Genomic DNA, 16158 nt, shown 5'->3' with positions numbered 1-16158 from the left:
CTCATCACTCCACAAATCCATAGCCAAACTTTCCCATTTCGGGGCCTTTGGGGAGTACTGGTTTTGCTCTGAGCAGGACAGATTGCTTTGGGAGCCTCAAAAGGAATGGAGAGAGAATAAGAATATAGACAAAAGCCTGGCTAACGTTTTGAGTTACAGTCCTTCCTGCTACACATACGGCATTTCAGTTTCTGCCCTTCAGGGGTCTAAAATCTGAACACTGGTAGTAGCAGTTCAACAGGATGGGACCCTGGTTTAAGGACCTTTTGATCCCTCATACAATAAAGATGGGATTTCTTAAAGCCAGTGTGGGGTGTCCAAAGACCCTGGGAGAAGTTGGAACAGGAACACCCCTAATTTTCAGACGGCACGCGTGACGTCCTATTACACATACTGTTTACTCTGGGCATATGACTATTGACTCCAGACCTTATCATTGGGTCCTCAGACTGGGCAGGGCAAGTCTGGGCACCAGGAAGAACTAGTGCCCCTGGCCTGAGTAGAGAAGAAAAGAAGAGGGAAGAGAGGTCGAAGCAGAGAGAGAAGGAAGCTGCTGGTTGGATCACAATGAAATCCCTCCTGGTGCTACTGCTGGTGCTCCTGGACCTGGGACAGGCCCAGGGAGCTTTGAACAGGTAAGGCACTGAGTTCAACTTAGGTATCCCCCAACCCCAGCCCAAGGCTGCCCTGGGGGAGGAAAGCTAATGAGGAAATGAAAAAGAAGAAACTGGGATCTCAAGGGAATTCCTAGAGAATGTTCCCCGTCAATGCCAGGCCTCTCCTTGCCTCAGTTCAAGGGGCTCCCCTCTGTTGGTGGAAAGCATGGCCCCACAGCTATGATTTGTAACTCCAAGCCTTCAAATACTTTCCCGGAGGGGACAGAGCACTATTATCCACAGAGTCCTTCTGTCGCTGTAAGTCAGCCTTTCATGGGGTCAGATAAAACTGCAGACTGTGTCTCTCTCCCACTCCCTAGAATAACCCTCAAAGGGCCCGTGCCCAGCAGGTAGAGCCATTTCTATCAGATTCCGAGTGCTCCAGACCGAGAAGGTGCTGCACCTGGCCGCACCCTAGTCTTGAAGGTCCCCTCCTGGGTCTTGCTGTAGTCGGCTCTGCACTGATACAGGGAAATAGGGGATGGAAGCAGAACTGCCCCCTCATGCTGCCCTTCTTCTCCAGGGTGCCCCTCAGAAGGCACCAGTCCCTCCGGAAGAAGCTGCGGGCCCAAGGCCAGCTCTCAGACTTCTGGAAGTCCCAGAACTTGGACATGATCCAGTTCAGCGAGTCCTGTAATGTGGACCAGAGTACCAATGAGCCACTCATCAACTACCTGGATGTAAGATTTCTTGGGCTTAAGCCTGGGGGCCCTGGGTGTAGGGAGGGAGGCTGGGCCTCCGGCAGGGACCAGTGCCACACTGGTGACTTCGGGTGCTCAGGCATGGAGTTCTTTGCTTGGATGGCTCAGACGGATGATCCCCTAGTCTCTGTGGACTCTGTAAAGCAGGCCTCAGGACGGGCCAGTGCGCAGGGCTTTCTTTAAGAGGCAAGAGACAAGGATGATGTGTGCTCCAAGCGGAAAGACCCTTGCTGTATGCTCAGCTGGGCATTTTACCAGCTATGACTTTGGGCAAAGACAGTATTTGATTTCCCACATCCCCAGTTCCCTGATCCCTAAAATGGAGGCACTCCTGTCTCCCCTGCCTCGCCCACCATGACATAATGAGAATCGGGATAATGAGAGAGGAACGGAACCAAGTTTCCTGAGCTCTCCTCAGTGTCCTTCCTGGTGGTCCCTGCTTTGTTCCTGCCATCCTGTCTCCAGCCTTGCTGCTTCAAGGCTCTGTAGACGGTGAGCTACGGTACTCCAGCTGCAAACGCTCCTCCTCCTCCTTTCCTGCTCTCCCTTCCCTGTAGATGGAGTACTTCGGCTCTATCTCCATTGGCTCCCCACCACAGAACTTCACCGTCATCTTTGACACCGGCTCCTCCAACCTCTGGGTCCCTTCGGTTTACTGTACCAGCCCAGCATGCAGTAAGTGGACGGCAATGGCGGGAGCCACTTCTTAGAGGCGAAGGTGGTAGTTTGTGGGGTGGGGAGACCTAGATTCTCTCCCCTGATCCTCCTCCCCGCCACACCAGCTTCCGCTTCCTAATCTCTGTTTGGCGTGGCTGGGCCGGGCACAGAGATGAAAAGTAACTTACTAGTCAAGATAACAACTTTCATACTAGTCGAAAATAATGGAGAAAACATTAGCCACTAAGAAGAGAAATCTTTGACTTGGTGACTCACTTCCTTTGGAACATCCAAGAGAACACGGAGGGGGGGAGTTCCTTTGGTCTGTACCTGAACAGGTAGGGTGGTTGACGTCTAAGGAAGACTGTACACCTACTTCAAGGAGGCCCCGATGGCCTGGCTCCCATGGAGGTGTGGCTGGTGGGGCACAGTGGCCTGGGTGTGTCCATTTGGCCAGAGGTAATGTAGGGATTAGGTAGAGATTGGAAACAGAAGCCCTAAACAGAGCAGGCTCGTTCTGTGTGAGACACATCCCAAGGGTAGAAGCTCTTTGAAACCTGAAACTAGACATCTGCAAAGTGGGATGAAGAGCTGGGAGTAATTTCCTGAAGTGGTAATTGTTCACCCCTGAGCCTTCTCTGAAGGCCAGGCTCTGCCCCACACTGATGCCCGAGATGGCTGCTGGCGCCGGGTAAACGGTGCTTATCTTGTGTCTATGAGGTCAGGTTTGCCCAGGGACAAATATTTGGTCCCTGGTTGGGACACACCTGGGTAGGCTAGAGAGAACACAGTAGCTCACTAGTAAAGGCAGTGACAGGCCTTCCCAAGAACCTCCATCTTCTACTTCTTGTGGGGAGCCGAGGGAAGCCACGCTGCCTCTCTAGGGCAGGGATGGAAGCAGTGAGCAGCATTCTTGTTTTCCAGAGACACACCCGGTGTTCCACCCATCCCAGTCCAGCACATACCAGGAGGTAGGGAGTCATTTCTCCATCCACTATGGTACCGGGAGCCTGACAGGAATCATCGGAGCTGACCAAGTCTCTGTGAGTGCAATTCCTCCATCTCGGCTCTCTTGCCCAGGAACTGGGCACAGGGGTAGCAGGATATGCTTCAGAGGTCTCAGTACACAGATCAATGCAGTTAATGTAGTCCTTCAAGGGACAATTGCAGCCTGAAATGCATATATGAGAAACACCAGTGATCTAAGCTGTTATTTTGAGTCATAAACACTAAGAAGAACAAGCCACTAGTAACCCAGAGCGAACTAAACCCAAAGGAAAGGAATAATAGAGAGAAGGACAGGACATCAGTGAAATAGGAAATCCGCCCTGGAAACAAGATCAACAACGGCTCAAATTAACTGCAAAGGGCAAGCAAACTGGCAACCCTTAGCACAACTCATCCAGAAACCTGACAGCATTAGACATGAACGGGACACCACTAAAGATCTTGTCAACCTCAAAACAGGATAACAAAACTGTCTCATATCAATATGCTTTACAATAATTTTAAATTGATGAATAGTCTCAGAAATCAAAACTGATACAATAAAAAAGAAAATTCACTGTAGTGGGAAGTTTCTCTGGGCCTCCAGCCTGCTCCCAAATAAAGACAACGGAGACTTATTATTAAATAGGAATGCTCAGCCTTAGCTTAGGCTTGTCCTACTAGCTCTTGTAACTTAATTTAATCTGTTTCTAATCATCTGAGTTTTATCTTGGGGATTTTTACCTTTTTTTCATTCTGCATGTCTTACTCTCCTGTTCCCTGGTTTCTATTTTAAATGTTTACTCTGTTATTTAAAACAAAACAAACAAACCTCCCCACAAGGAAAACTCAGGGCTCATCCTTCAGAGAATTGACAGTTACTTCACATCTCATCTTATGAAACCATTACAACTTTAATAACAAAATTTGAAAAGATTATTGTAAGCACTAGAACGTGTCAGAGATAGTGGCACATGCCTTTAGTCCTTGCCCTCAGGAGGCAGAGACAGGTAGATCTCTGTGAGTGTCTGTCCAGTCTGGTCCACATAGAGAGTTATAGGACAACCCCAACTACATAGGGAGACCCTGTCAGTCAGTCAATCAAATAACTGGAACTACAGGGCTGGGGATACTGGTCAGTGGGCAGAGTACATGCCTGGTATACACAAAGCCCAGAATTTGATCCTCAGGACCACGTAAACTGGACAAGGTACACACCTAATCCCAGCACTCAGGAGCCTGAGGCAAGAGGATCAGAAGTTTAAGATTTCCTGTTACATAGTAAGTTCTGTGCTAGCCTGGGCTATATGAGATCCTGTCTCAAAACAAACAAATGAAACAAAATGGATTAGAGTTATACCCTTGCACCATAGATGTCAAAGTTTTTGTGTTCTGTGGGTGGACTGGTCTGAGACAGCTCTCACTGTGAGCCAAGTCTAAACTGAAATTTGTCATCTCTTGCTGACTGTTGAGTTGTTACCTGTTGAGTGTTGAGATTCTAGGCAAACACCATCATGCCCAAATAGATGCCAAAGTTCTAAACAACAACAAAAAAAATTGGGCAAATTGAATCTTGTGAGGATCATAAATCCCAATCAAGAGTCATTTCTTCCTAGGAATTTATCATCTGAGAGAATAAAAACAAAAAAGCAATGCAAACATCTGGATAGGTAAGATTCAATGTGCATTCACAACTTAAAAAAAAAAAGTAACTTTCTTAATCTATTAAGAATATCCACAGACCAGTCGTGGGGATGCATATAGGAGGCTGGAGAGGAAGACTGTAAGTCTGAGGTTAATTTGTGTTCCTCAGAAGCCCACAGCAGAGCTTATACTCCATAGTGAAGTTTTTAGAGATTTTGAGATACTCCTGAGATTAGGAGTGAGACAGCAATAGTCGTATTACCCTCTCTGTTCATCACTGTGCTGAAGACCATTGCCAACGCAGTAAGACAAGAAAAGAAAAGGACACTAAGGGCTTAAGATTTGGAAGGAAGAAATGACGCTGTCATATCAGCACATAAAAAGACCCCCTCGTTTGCTTTTAATTTTATTTGTTTTTATTTCTTTTATTTTTAATATTATAATATAATTACATAATGTCCTTCCTTTTCCTTTCTCCAAACCCTCCCACACCCCTCCTAGATCTCTTTCAAATTCATGGCCTCTTTTTTCATTAAAAGTTGTTATATACATATGTATGTATGTATTCCTAAATACGTAATAACAACCTGCTCTGCCTGTATAATGTTGCTTGTATGTATATGTTTTCAGGGGTGACCATTTGGTATTGAATAACCAAATGGGTATGCTCCTTCCTCTCCCACTCTTAGCCTTCCTGGGTTGCCTGCAGTTCTTTGAATAGGGTTGAGTCCTCATGGGCTTTCTCCCATCCATATTAGCACGTCTAACGTTCAGCTTATGTTTACACAATTATATTGGCGAGGCTTTATGGGTGTAACTTCTGACATTCTTTTTTTTTTTTAAGATTTATTTATTTATTATGTATACAGTGTTCTGTCTGCATGCAGGCCTGCAGCCAGAAGAGGCACCAGATCTCATTACAGATGTTGAGCCACCATGTGTTGCTGGAATTGAACTCAGGACCCTTGGAAGAACAGTCAGTCTTAACCGCTGAGCCATCTCTCCAGCCCAACTTCTGACATTCTTAAGAGACACAACCTCACAGCAAACCCCACCTTCCTCTGACTCTTACAGACTTTCTGGCTGCTGTTCACAATGACCCCTGAAGCCTTAGGTGGGGAGTTGTTTGGTTGAAATATCCACTGGGACTGGGTTCCACGTCTCTGAATTTTGACTGGTTGTGTCATCTCTATCTGTCGCAAAGAGAAGTTTCTTTGATGAGAGTTGAGGATTACATTTATCAGTGGGGATAAGGACAGATATTTAAAGTATATTTCAGGTTGATGTTGGTTTAATAAAGTGGTGGCTGTAGGTTCTCCTCCACAATCTGTTACTTCTCTAGCCTTGGGTAGTTGGCTAGGCTTCCAGTACCGGCAAGATTTACCTCTTGTTTTGTTTAGTTTTGTTTTGAGACAGGGTCTTACTGTGTAGTCCTGGCTGTCCTGGAACTCTCACTGTAGGCCAGACTGGCCTCAGACTCATAGAGATCCATCTGCCTCTGCCTTCTGAGTACTGGATTTAAAGCATAAAGCATGTGCCATCACAAACAGCCACAAGACAAAATTCTACATGTAGGAAATCTAAAAGTATCTTTGGTAATACCGATATTAATAAAATCTACTAACATTTCTAGAAGAGGTAAATATAACAAAAATCAAGTAGATTTCTATGTGAAGACAAATGAAAAACAGGTCTTAAAAACAGTATTTATGATACCATCAAAAACAGCTTACCTTTAACAAATATATAACCTCTACCCTAAAAAAAAAACATAAGTTATTACTGTACAAAATTAAAAGACTTATGTAAATGAAAGATGAGCCATTCCTATAGAAAGACTCATTTTGATAAAAAAGTCAAAATCTCCAAGTTGATTTATAAATCCAGTATTGCCATAATCAAAACAGTAATGATTTGTTAGAAATGGATAAGTTGGTTCTAAAATGTAGATGAATGTAATAATAATATACCAAAGTAATCTTGATTAGTAAAAACACTGCCAAGGTATTATAAAGCCACAATTTAGACTGCCATGTTGGTATAGGCTAAGAAAAAAAAAAGAGACAAATGTACCAGGATTTTTGAAAAATCCAAAAATCTCCCACTAATCACCTTGCTCATATTGAACATTTTACTGCAGCATGTAGAAGATAACGCTGTTATTAAAAATGGTAGGTCACTTAGATATCTATGCAGAAAAATTAATCTTAATAGCTTTGTCATATGTTGTCAGACCTTAGGTAGATTACAGATCTAAATGCAAAAATGTAAAAGAATAAAGCATGGAGGGAAACTTTGGAAAATGTTTCATGACTGTGAAAAAATAACAACTCTGAAGCATGTTATAAAAAAAACCACTAATAATGAAGTAAAAATTAATAAAATTAACTACATTAAAATTCATATATTGTTCATCAAAAACAGCAAAAGGCATCGCTGACAGTTAGGGGGAAAACTTGCAGTTGCCAGCAAAGGACTTGGCTCCAAAATACACCAACAACTGCAACAAAAGCGAGCATTCCTAAAAGGAGATCTCCAAAGAGCCAATTTCATGAATTCTTGTGAAATGCAATTAAAATCTCAATGTAACCTTCGGCATATGTACTATAAAACCAACATGGAAAAGGCAGGCCACAGCAAATTTTGATGAGGGTATAGGCCAATTGGGACTCCCAGAAAATCAGGAATGGAAACATTGGTAGCACAATTTTGGAAGACTTCAGGACCTTTGCTCAGCAAGAATACTTCTAAACCCTGAAATCTAGAGACTTACTCTAGTAGAAATATGTACATGTGTTCACCAAAGCCAGTGCATACAAAGCACTATTAGTGATAGTCAAACACAGGAAACAGCCCAGATATCCACCCATGGCATAAGGGATCAATTATGGTAACATAGTCATACCTTGGAATACTAATGAGAATAAAAACATTGTAAGAGCATGTAGTAGCACCATAGTGGATAATTCCATTTATGTGACATTAAAGACGTAGACCAAACCAATGTTGCTGGGAAGACCAGTCACTCTCGAGGAATGATACAATGATAGGCAGCATACAAGAAAGGCATGTACTATGGCTTTGGAATGTTCTGTTTCAGGAGGGTTACACGGGCATGTGTAGTATGTGGACTGTTATTAAAATAGACACTCATATTTTCTGCATTTCATTATATTTCATTTTTTAAAGTCACATGAAGAAATTACATTAGTGGGATTATAGTCAACATTTTTGTCCCTGTTTACCAAGGAAAGCTGAGAAAAGAAGACTTGGCTTTAATCAGAATGGGGACCCAGGAATCTGAGACCCTCATCCAATGAACCTTTGTGCAATTCTCCCTTCAGGTGCAAGGGCTGACTGTGGATGGCCAGCAGTTTGGAGAAAGCGTTAAGGAGCCTGGCCAGACCTTTGTGAATGCGGAGTTTGATGGGATTCTGGGCCTGGGATACCCCTCACTGGCTGCTGGAGGGGTGACCCCAGTGTTTGACAACATGATGGCCCAGAACCTTGTGGATCTGCCTATGTTCTCTGTCTACTTGAGCAGGTGAGGCCAGTCAGGTTCCCCAGGTGAGGTCACTGATGACTACAGGCATTTGGCCTGGTACACGAACTTCACGGGCCTAACACCCGTGAATCCTTGAATCTATGGTTTGACCTATGATATACCATCTTGAACAAAACACTTAGGCTCTCTGGATTTTGAGGAAATGTAGTTTGCCTCATAAAGGATCTGTGACAAGCACTTGATGAACTGCCACGTGGGTTGAATCTATGGACCCTTGAGCTTGGCTAGTGATTTGTATGGTCAATAAATGCCAAGGTCCCATTACATGCCATATGTGACAGTAGATACCAAAACACAATGAAACAAGGATAATCTCTGGTTGGGAGACGGGGAAAAAAATAACCAATAAGATGATACTAAAAAGAAATTGTACTTTAATGGGTAGGAAAGGAAAATGTAGTATAGCCATACAGAAGAAGATGACTTGGCTGGCCTTTGAAAGGAAGGAGTGTGAGGGATACAGTATGGCACTAGAGGACTTATCTAGTTTGCACAAGACCCTGAGTTCAATCTCCAATGCCTCACAAACATTTTCTGACATGTGCTAGGACGTGGATTAAACTCCAAGACAAAATAAGCCAGTCACCAAAATGACAGATAGGATTCTACTTACGAGAGGTACCTAGAATTGAATTCATAGAAAGTACAGTGATGGTTGCCAAGGTGGGTGGTTGGGGGGATGGGAAGGGGATTCTTGTTTAATGAGTTTCCGTTCTACACAGTGAAAATGTTTGGGAGCTTGGCTTCATAGTAATGAAAATCTGAACGACACACTCAAAAATGGTTAAGACGGTTTTATATTATTGCTGAACTGCCACAAGTTCTAAAAATCCATACACTATAGTTGGGAAGAGCGTGAAGCTTGCTGATCCTGTACCCTAGCCTGGGGCGCTCACCTCACTTTCTACCCTAACAGAAAGACTTACCTTCCCACTGGGCTGGCCTGAGCTCGCCACGCTCCAATGCAAGTCCCCTTTCCCTGTCCCCCTTCCACGTGAAGGGTCTGGAATTTGCTCTTGGGCTGTGCTGTGTGTGTCTCGAGAGTGGCTGCAGCTGGGACCAGGCCTGGTCTGGTAGGACTCTGATCGAACACACAGTCAGGACTCCTGCTTCCCTTTGCATTGTTCTGTGTCCCAGGGCCTCTCATTCAAGCAAACACTGGGATGATGTGAGAATTCAGGATCAGGTGGAGAGATCTAGAGCCCAGGACTCATGCTGCCAAGCAAGCGTTCTGCCCTTTACTTACACCCCCAGTCCCCACCAAACCTACAATCCCCATAGATATATGATCCCTCCCCACTACCACCCTGTCTTGCAGCGCCCCAGGTTCTGTGTCTTTTTGCTCCTTTCCCCCTGGAAATGCCCTTCTTCCCCGAATCTTACTAAATTCCAGCATGTAACTTGAGAAAAAAAAAATTATTGAAGATTAACCAACAGTCGAGTTCTAATGAGATATATTGCTTTCAAATTACCCTCTCCACCTTAACAAAGGGGAGTGGACTTTGTGGGGACTCCCAACACCACAGCATTCGTAGCAGGGAAGATACTCCAAGAAAGGGTATTGGGGGGGGGGGACTACATCCTCAGTGTTTGCACACCCCGGATGGTCCTGACCTTGGATCTGCCGTTCTGATGTGCCCTACCTCCTCAACTTTGTATCCAAGAAGCAGGGGATATTCACAGAGCACTGGACAGAGTCATTCTTCTTTGGTCCCCAAAGGCTCAGGCTACCTAGGTAGTTTCTGCAGACCTGGGTACCAGATGCAAGTGCCCAGACAGGCAGCAAAGGGTCCTCAAGGACCACCCCTCCCCCAGTGCTTCCACGGGCCCTTCTTCGACAATGTGTCTTTCTCTCTATGTAGTGACCCAGAAAGCGGCTCAGGCAGTGAGCTGACTTTTGGAGGCTACGACTCCTCTCATTTCTCTGGGAGCCTCAACTGGATCCCAGTCACCAAGCAAGGCTACTGGCAGATTGCGCTGGACGGGTGAGTATCCTCCACGTAGTAGCTATGATTGAACAGCCACAACTCAAACGGGATTAACCGAGTGACTGCCAGGCACTAGAGCAGATGCTGGGGGACCTGACATCTGGACTGGAGGTGTGGAAACACACAGGGAGGACTGACTGGAGGAGCGGCTTCCTTCTGTGTGCATTCAGCAGGCCTCCTTCTAGCTCCCGCAGCCAGCTACCCTGTGTTCACACAGCCTTATTAACACACGAGGCAAGGGCTGAGTGACATGGGGAAGGCAAGCGTGGTTCGGACTCCGGTTTTGTGCTCACTTGAAGCTTGCATGGAAGGTGAGGAGGTGTGGTCCCAAACTGCCACCACACTGAGTGGATGTGGTCAGCGATCCACGAGCCGCTAGAACGGCCAGCAGAGAGAGACTTCTGTCTGAAGACTGCACGCGCAGGGTTTGTGGAGGCAATGGCTCTGAAACTGAGCCTTGAAATCCATGTGTGGGGATGCAGCTAATGGGGAAATAGGAATGCACCCCCGTCCCAGGGCCAGCACTTTGCTAGATAAAGTGGGAGATCAGGACAGAGCAGTCTAGTTTCTGTTCTAAGATGTTCTGGATAAAAAGTGAAACAGCTCCAGTGCTCACTGGCTACTGATGCTTGTCATGTGGTAGAGGTTTACCTATTTACGCTCATGATGTTATTTTAAGGAATCTCTGTTTGATTTGTGTTATTTTTCTGAGACTGGATCTTGCCAAGTAGCCCCAGCTGGCCTGGGATGCTGAGGATCTTCTCACCTCAGCCTCCTACATGCTGGAGTTACTTATAGGTGTTCCCCACCATGCCCAGCTCCTGATATGCATTTCTGAATAAAAACAGAGTACAATAGAACAAGAATGTATTTCAGGGTGTGTGTGTGTGCACACGTGCGTGTGTGTGTGTGTGTGTGTGTGTGTGTGTGTGTGTGTGTGTGCATTTGGTCAAGAAGTAAATATATTTCTTATTGTGAATCTCAGCCATAAAAAAAAAGTTGAGTCAGGTATAATGGATCATGCCTATAATTCCAGTACTCAAGAGGCTGAGACAGGAGGATTGCTGAGTTTAGGACTAGTCTGGACAGAGTGAAACCCTTTTTAAAAAGAAGCAAGTTGGCTAGGCATGGTGGCACACGCCTTTAATTCCGGCACCTGGGAAGCAGAGTCAGGTGGACCTCTTTGAATTCAAGGCCATCCTGGTCTACATAGTGAGTTTCAGAACATCTAAGGATATACAGAGAGATCCTGTCTCAAACAAACAAGCTAGTTGAAAAACACTCCTGTGGTAGAAGAGACCAAAGGGGATACCATTATTGTGTCCTGATATGGTAAAGGGCCGCACAGGGAGCAGGAATGGCCAAGGATCAGTTGCTAACCATAGGACCACGGGGCCCTTTGATCTCAGAATCCAGGTGGGAGACACGGTGATGTTCTGCTCTGAGGGCTGCCAGGCCATTGTGGACACAGGGACCTCCCTCATCACTGGCCCCTCTGACAAGATCAAACAGCTTCAAGAGGCCATTGGGGCCACACCCATGGATGGAGAAGTGAGTGTCTACCTGGAGCGGGGATGGTGTAGGAGCAGGAGAGCCTGTCCTTCTCTGGGGAGAGAGCTGTCTCTGAGTCATCCTTCTCTGTTTTAGTACGCTGTGGACTGTGCCTCCCTCAACACGATGCCAAATGTCGCCTTCCTCATCAACGGGGTTTCATATACCCTCAGCCCAACTGCCTACATCCTGCCGGTAAGGGCTATTTCCTTATTCTGTGAGTCACAGTGCCTGCCACCATCCTCCTCACGTGCCTGCCACTTCCCCCTGAAAAGTCATCTACACAAGGCTGCGGCTGCTCCACGCTCCCTCCCACCTAGTGGCAGTCCTGATGTGGCTTTCTCTCCAAGAGAAGAAGCTGCCTGTAGTAGAAACTCCTGGACTTGCTTCTAGTTTCCAGTTCTGCCCTGAGGCAGCAGCTACTTAGGTACAAGACATTTGAGGGGAATTTCTGATATTGCCATGAGGAATTTATCAGCATACACATTAATCCTCTGCACTCCCCATGTGCGAGTGGAGATGCAATTACCCTGATTTATAGGGGAGGATGCTAAGGTTCTCCAAGTTAAATAGTTCAGATTTGACTGCTGGAACTGGAGGGATGGCTCTGAAGAGCACTTGCCGCTCCTCCAGAAGACCACAGTTGGGTTCCTTGCACCTACTTTGTGTGGCTCACAAACCACATGTAACTCCAGCCCCCAAAAATCCAATGCCCTCTTCTAATTATGTGTGCCACAGATACATACTACACACAGATACACAAATAGTAAAAAAAAAAAAAAAAAAAAAATTAAAGTGACTTTAGAAAAAAAGATCTAAGCTGCTTTGGGGTTTGGGGGTGGGGACCAACATTCAAATTAGCTTTCCTCCTCAAGCCAAAATGTGTCTTTTATTGCAATGATTCCCAAGTTCCGAGGGTGAGGTAGAGAAGAAAAGCTGGACATTTTGGAAACCTATAGTCGCTTCCCATCCCCTGGGCTGGTTTTTGATGTACTTCTTGGGAAACACACTTGTCGATCTTTAAGCAGAAGCAATTGTGCCATCGATGACTGTCAGCATAAAGGTGTTAACGTAGAGTTATCTTCACTTTATGCTCTAAAGCGTAGCTTCGTGGTAAGCCTCCTAAGCTCTTGGGACACTCTCAGAAGCTCTTGGGACAGTCTCTGCAGACAGCGTGCTGGGACAAACCACACAGTGAGACTGAGCTCTGCTCACCAGTCGCCACGTTACTAAGTGCTTCTTTGGACCCTAGGACTTAGTGGAGGGACTGCAGTTAGGACACTTAGGACTTAGTGGATGAGATACAGTTCTGTGGCAGTCAGTGGCTTTCTCAGCCTTAGTGGATGGGATGCAGTTCCGTGGCAGTCAGTGGCTTTCAAGGACTTGACATTGACCCTCCAGCTGGGCCCCTCTGGATCCTGGGAGATGTCTAGCACCTATACTCTGCCACTTTTATCCAACAAGAGGATCTGCTTGTACCCAACATGGGACTGGGGCTTTTCCTGCCAGCTTTCAATCAGGGCCATCTCAGTACATCAAGGATGCTGGAATAGCCTTGAATTTTATCCCTGTCCTCTCACAGAGCTGTGACTTCCCCTACCTTCTCATCAGCAACTTTGAGTTTCAGAGGGTTGTTGGGAAAACCACACCTGCCTGGTAGAAACCAAATCTTTGCTAACGTGAAAAGATTAGGGGACAGGAGCAGGGGTCCATGCCCGGAACCCAGCTCTCAGGAGGCAGAGGCGGATAGTGAGTTCTGGACAACATGGGTTACGTAGTGTCTAAAAGAAAAGACTGAGGGAGATTGGGCTCCCTTCACAGAACAATGGATGAGGGCTTGCCTTGTGTCTAGGGGAGCCCACTCAAATGCTTCTTCCCCATGTCAAGAAGGAAGTGGTGGCTAGTCATTCATAGAGCAGTTTCTCTCCCTTACAAAAATTAAGTTGAGCTCTGCTTGAAACTAAACAAGATTGGATTTAAACCAGCGTGTTCTAATGCGAACCCTTTGCAATAAGGTCTCTGTGTTTCCAGTTATAGACTGATGTCAGGATATGGCTGTAAAAACACACAGTTCTCAGAACTGTAGAACACAGACGAGTGAACTGGACAAAGTACTTGCACTGTACTGAGCAAACTGGATGTGGGCATGGAATGAAAGATAACCTACCAACCACAACGGTGACACTCACCCACCGTCTCAGGCCGCTGGGAGCCAGCCAGCACCACCACTCAGTACAGCTCCCAGGGCTGCGCTGTCTCCCCCTGTCTGCTACTAACTGCCTCTTTTGGACCCTAGGACTTAGTGGATGGGATGCAGTTCTGCGGCAGTGGCTTTCAAGGACTTGACATTCCACCGCCCGCCGGGCCCCTCTGGATCCTGGGGGACGTCTTCATCCGGCAGTTTTATTCAGTCTTTGACCGTGGCAATAACCAAGTGGGGCTGGCCCCTGCGGTCCCCTAAACAGGGATGTCTGTCTATGTGTGGACACCTGATACCCCTTTAGCCTGTTAGATCTCTTTATATCTATCCAAAAGTCATTGCCCACAGGATGCAGCCATCCCAGAGTACTCAGACTAAAGAGAGCATGAGAGCACACACAGCGCCCCCCCCCCAACCCGGAACACACACACCTCCTCCACCACCGTCATGAAAGAAGGAAGTCTGTCTGTCTGTAGGCTTTATTGCTTTTTGCCAACTTTCTATATGGAACTCTCCAAACATATATACAAGGAGATGTGATGACAAGATAAATCCCTGTGCACCTCCACCCCACCTCACAGCCCTCCACATGTGCTCAGACCCCTCGATCTTCTCTCCCTCTGGCTCCACACATCTAGATTCAGAAACAAATTCTAAGCATTATATCATTGTATCCAATGTCTAATAGCCTTAAAAGTCAGGATTTAAATATCTTCTCACTCGCTCATAAATGTGTACCTGTTTTTTACAGTTGATTTATTTGTATCAGGATTCAAACTAGATCCCTAACTGGGGAGGGAAAAAAAAAACCCATAAATTAAATTGCATTGGTTTGAAATGTCTCTTAAGTCTCTTTTCTTATATAAAATTTTCCATGTTCAGAATTTTGCTAATTTGCAACCAGGCCTATATTTCAGTACTCTGGAAGCTGAGGCAGGAGGATCACTTCAAGTTCAAGGCATCCTGGGCTACAGAGTAAGCTCCAGGCTAGCCAGGACCATATGGCAAGACCACGAAAAAGATTTTGACTGGTTAGAATCTAGAGGAATCGTTGACATGGGCCTCTGCGCCCACCCTCCTATGGAATGGTAGTTAGGTCTAGGCCTTGATTCATGGCAAAACCGTGACCCAGAGGGCACCAGGTACGTCCCATCAGGAGGCAGATGATGCTGGGTGTCTTTTAACCAGTCATGTTAAGTTGAATGAGTGGATTTACGGCTGTCAGCCTACACCATCTGATACAAAAACCCCCCTTTCAGCAGCTGCTGATGGTCATCATTGAACCCCTCATGGTGATTAAGTTTCCCAATTCTACCTTTTTCCATAAAAATCACCTGCCTTCACCACCCTTCTGCTCACTGTGAGGTCCACCTCATATACCTAAGAAGACAACTGCCTGAGGCTTCCCCTCGCCCACTTAACTTATCAGTTATCAAAATAATGAGCGAGTGCTACAGCAGAGGGCGATGGACTTAAACCTACCCGTTCTAACATACAACATTTACCGCCAATATTCAATTTTCAGTGACCCTTTAAGTTACTTCTGTGAATTTCCCCCGCCCATCTTACACACTTCCACCCTACCAGGCAGCCTCAACCACTGTCCCAAAGAGTTCCTCGAAGCGTGCCTCTACGTCGACTGTCATGAAAATATGTGGTAGATTGTCAAACAGAAAACGCATAGGGACACTCCCCAGAGTCTGGCCTGAGGTCTCCCAGGGACTGATGGAGCCCATCTTCACTCCAGGGTTCCACTTCTCCTCTTCCCTCCTTTGCTTCATTTAAAATGGGGTCTTCAATCTCATACTTATCATAAAATATGTCAAGTGTTCCGTGACCCTGGAATTAGCTCACAGTTGTTGATAAGAACTCTCTTTTAATGAAAGAAAGAGTAAGCAAAGACTCTGGCTCCCAAGCCTGGTGACCTGAGTTCAATCTCCGGAACCCACATGGTAGAAGGAAAGACTGCTCCTTTCACTTGTCTTCTTACATCCATGTTCTCGCCATGCACACGCACATGCATGCACACACATACACACACATGCACACACACATATACACACACACACGCGCACACACATACACATATACACACACACATGCGCACACACACACGCATGCACACACATACACACACACACACACACACACACACACACAATCAATCAATATTTTTTCCTCTGAGCATATTAACAGGGATAGTTACTGT

The 16158-nt window shown here is 45.9% G+C and overlaps 1 protein-coding gene across 2 annotated transcripts in view; it reads left to right on the top strand.

Moving 5' to 3' along the window:
• The window catches only part of Ctse (cathepsin E), a 31646-nt gene extending 16864 nt beyond the window's left edge, over nt 1-14782 (top strand). Inside the window, exons 2-10 of one of the 2 annotated variants that reach the window (XM_028876482.2) lie at nt 449-635; nt 1180-1336; nt 1915-2032; nt 2939-3057; nt 7990-8189; nt 10073-10195; nt 11608-11749; nt 11846-11944; nt 14046-14782. In XM_028876482.2, coding sequence (XP_028732315.1) covers nt 568-635; nt 1180-1336; nt 1915-2032; nt 2939-3057; nt 7990-8189; nt 10073-10195; nt 11608-11749; nt 11846-11944; nt 14046-14210 — 1191 coding nt within the window. In that variant the 5' untranslated portion in view covers nt 449-567 and the 3' untranslated portion in view covers nt 14211-14782. Of the gene's footprint in view, nt 1-448; nt 636-1179; nt 1337-1914; nt 2033-2938; nt 3058-7989; nt 8190-10072; nt 10196-11607; nt 11750-11845; nt 11945-13035; nt 13105-14045 lie in introns of those variants that run through there. The other variant, XM_037211430.1, reaches the window with a different exon arrangement.
• Nucleotides 14783-16158: the final 1376 nt, after the last annotated feature.

Source organism: Peromyscus leucopus, chromosome 15 (assembly GCF_004664715.2).
Source record: "Peromyscus leucopus breed LL Stock chromosome 15, UCI_PerLeu_2.1, whole genome shotgun sequence".
Classification (NCBI taxonomy): domain Eukaryota; kingdom Metazoa; phylum Chordata; class Mammalia; order Rodentia; family Cricetidae; genus Peromyscus; species Peromyscus leucopus.
Note: the sequence above shows the minus strand (reverse complement) of the source record. Positions and strands in the feature narration are given on the sequence as shown.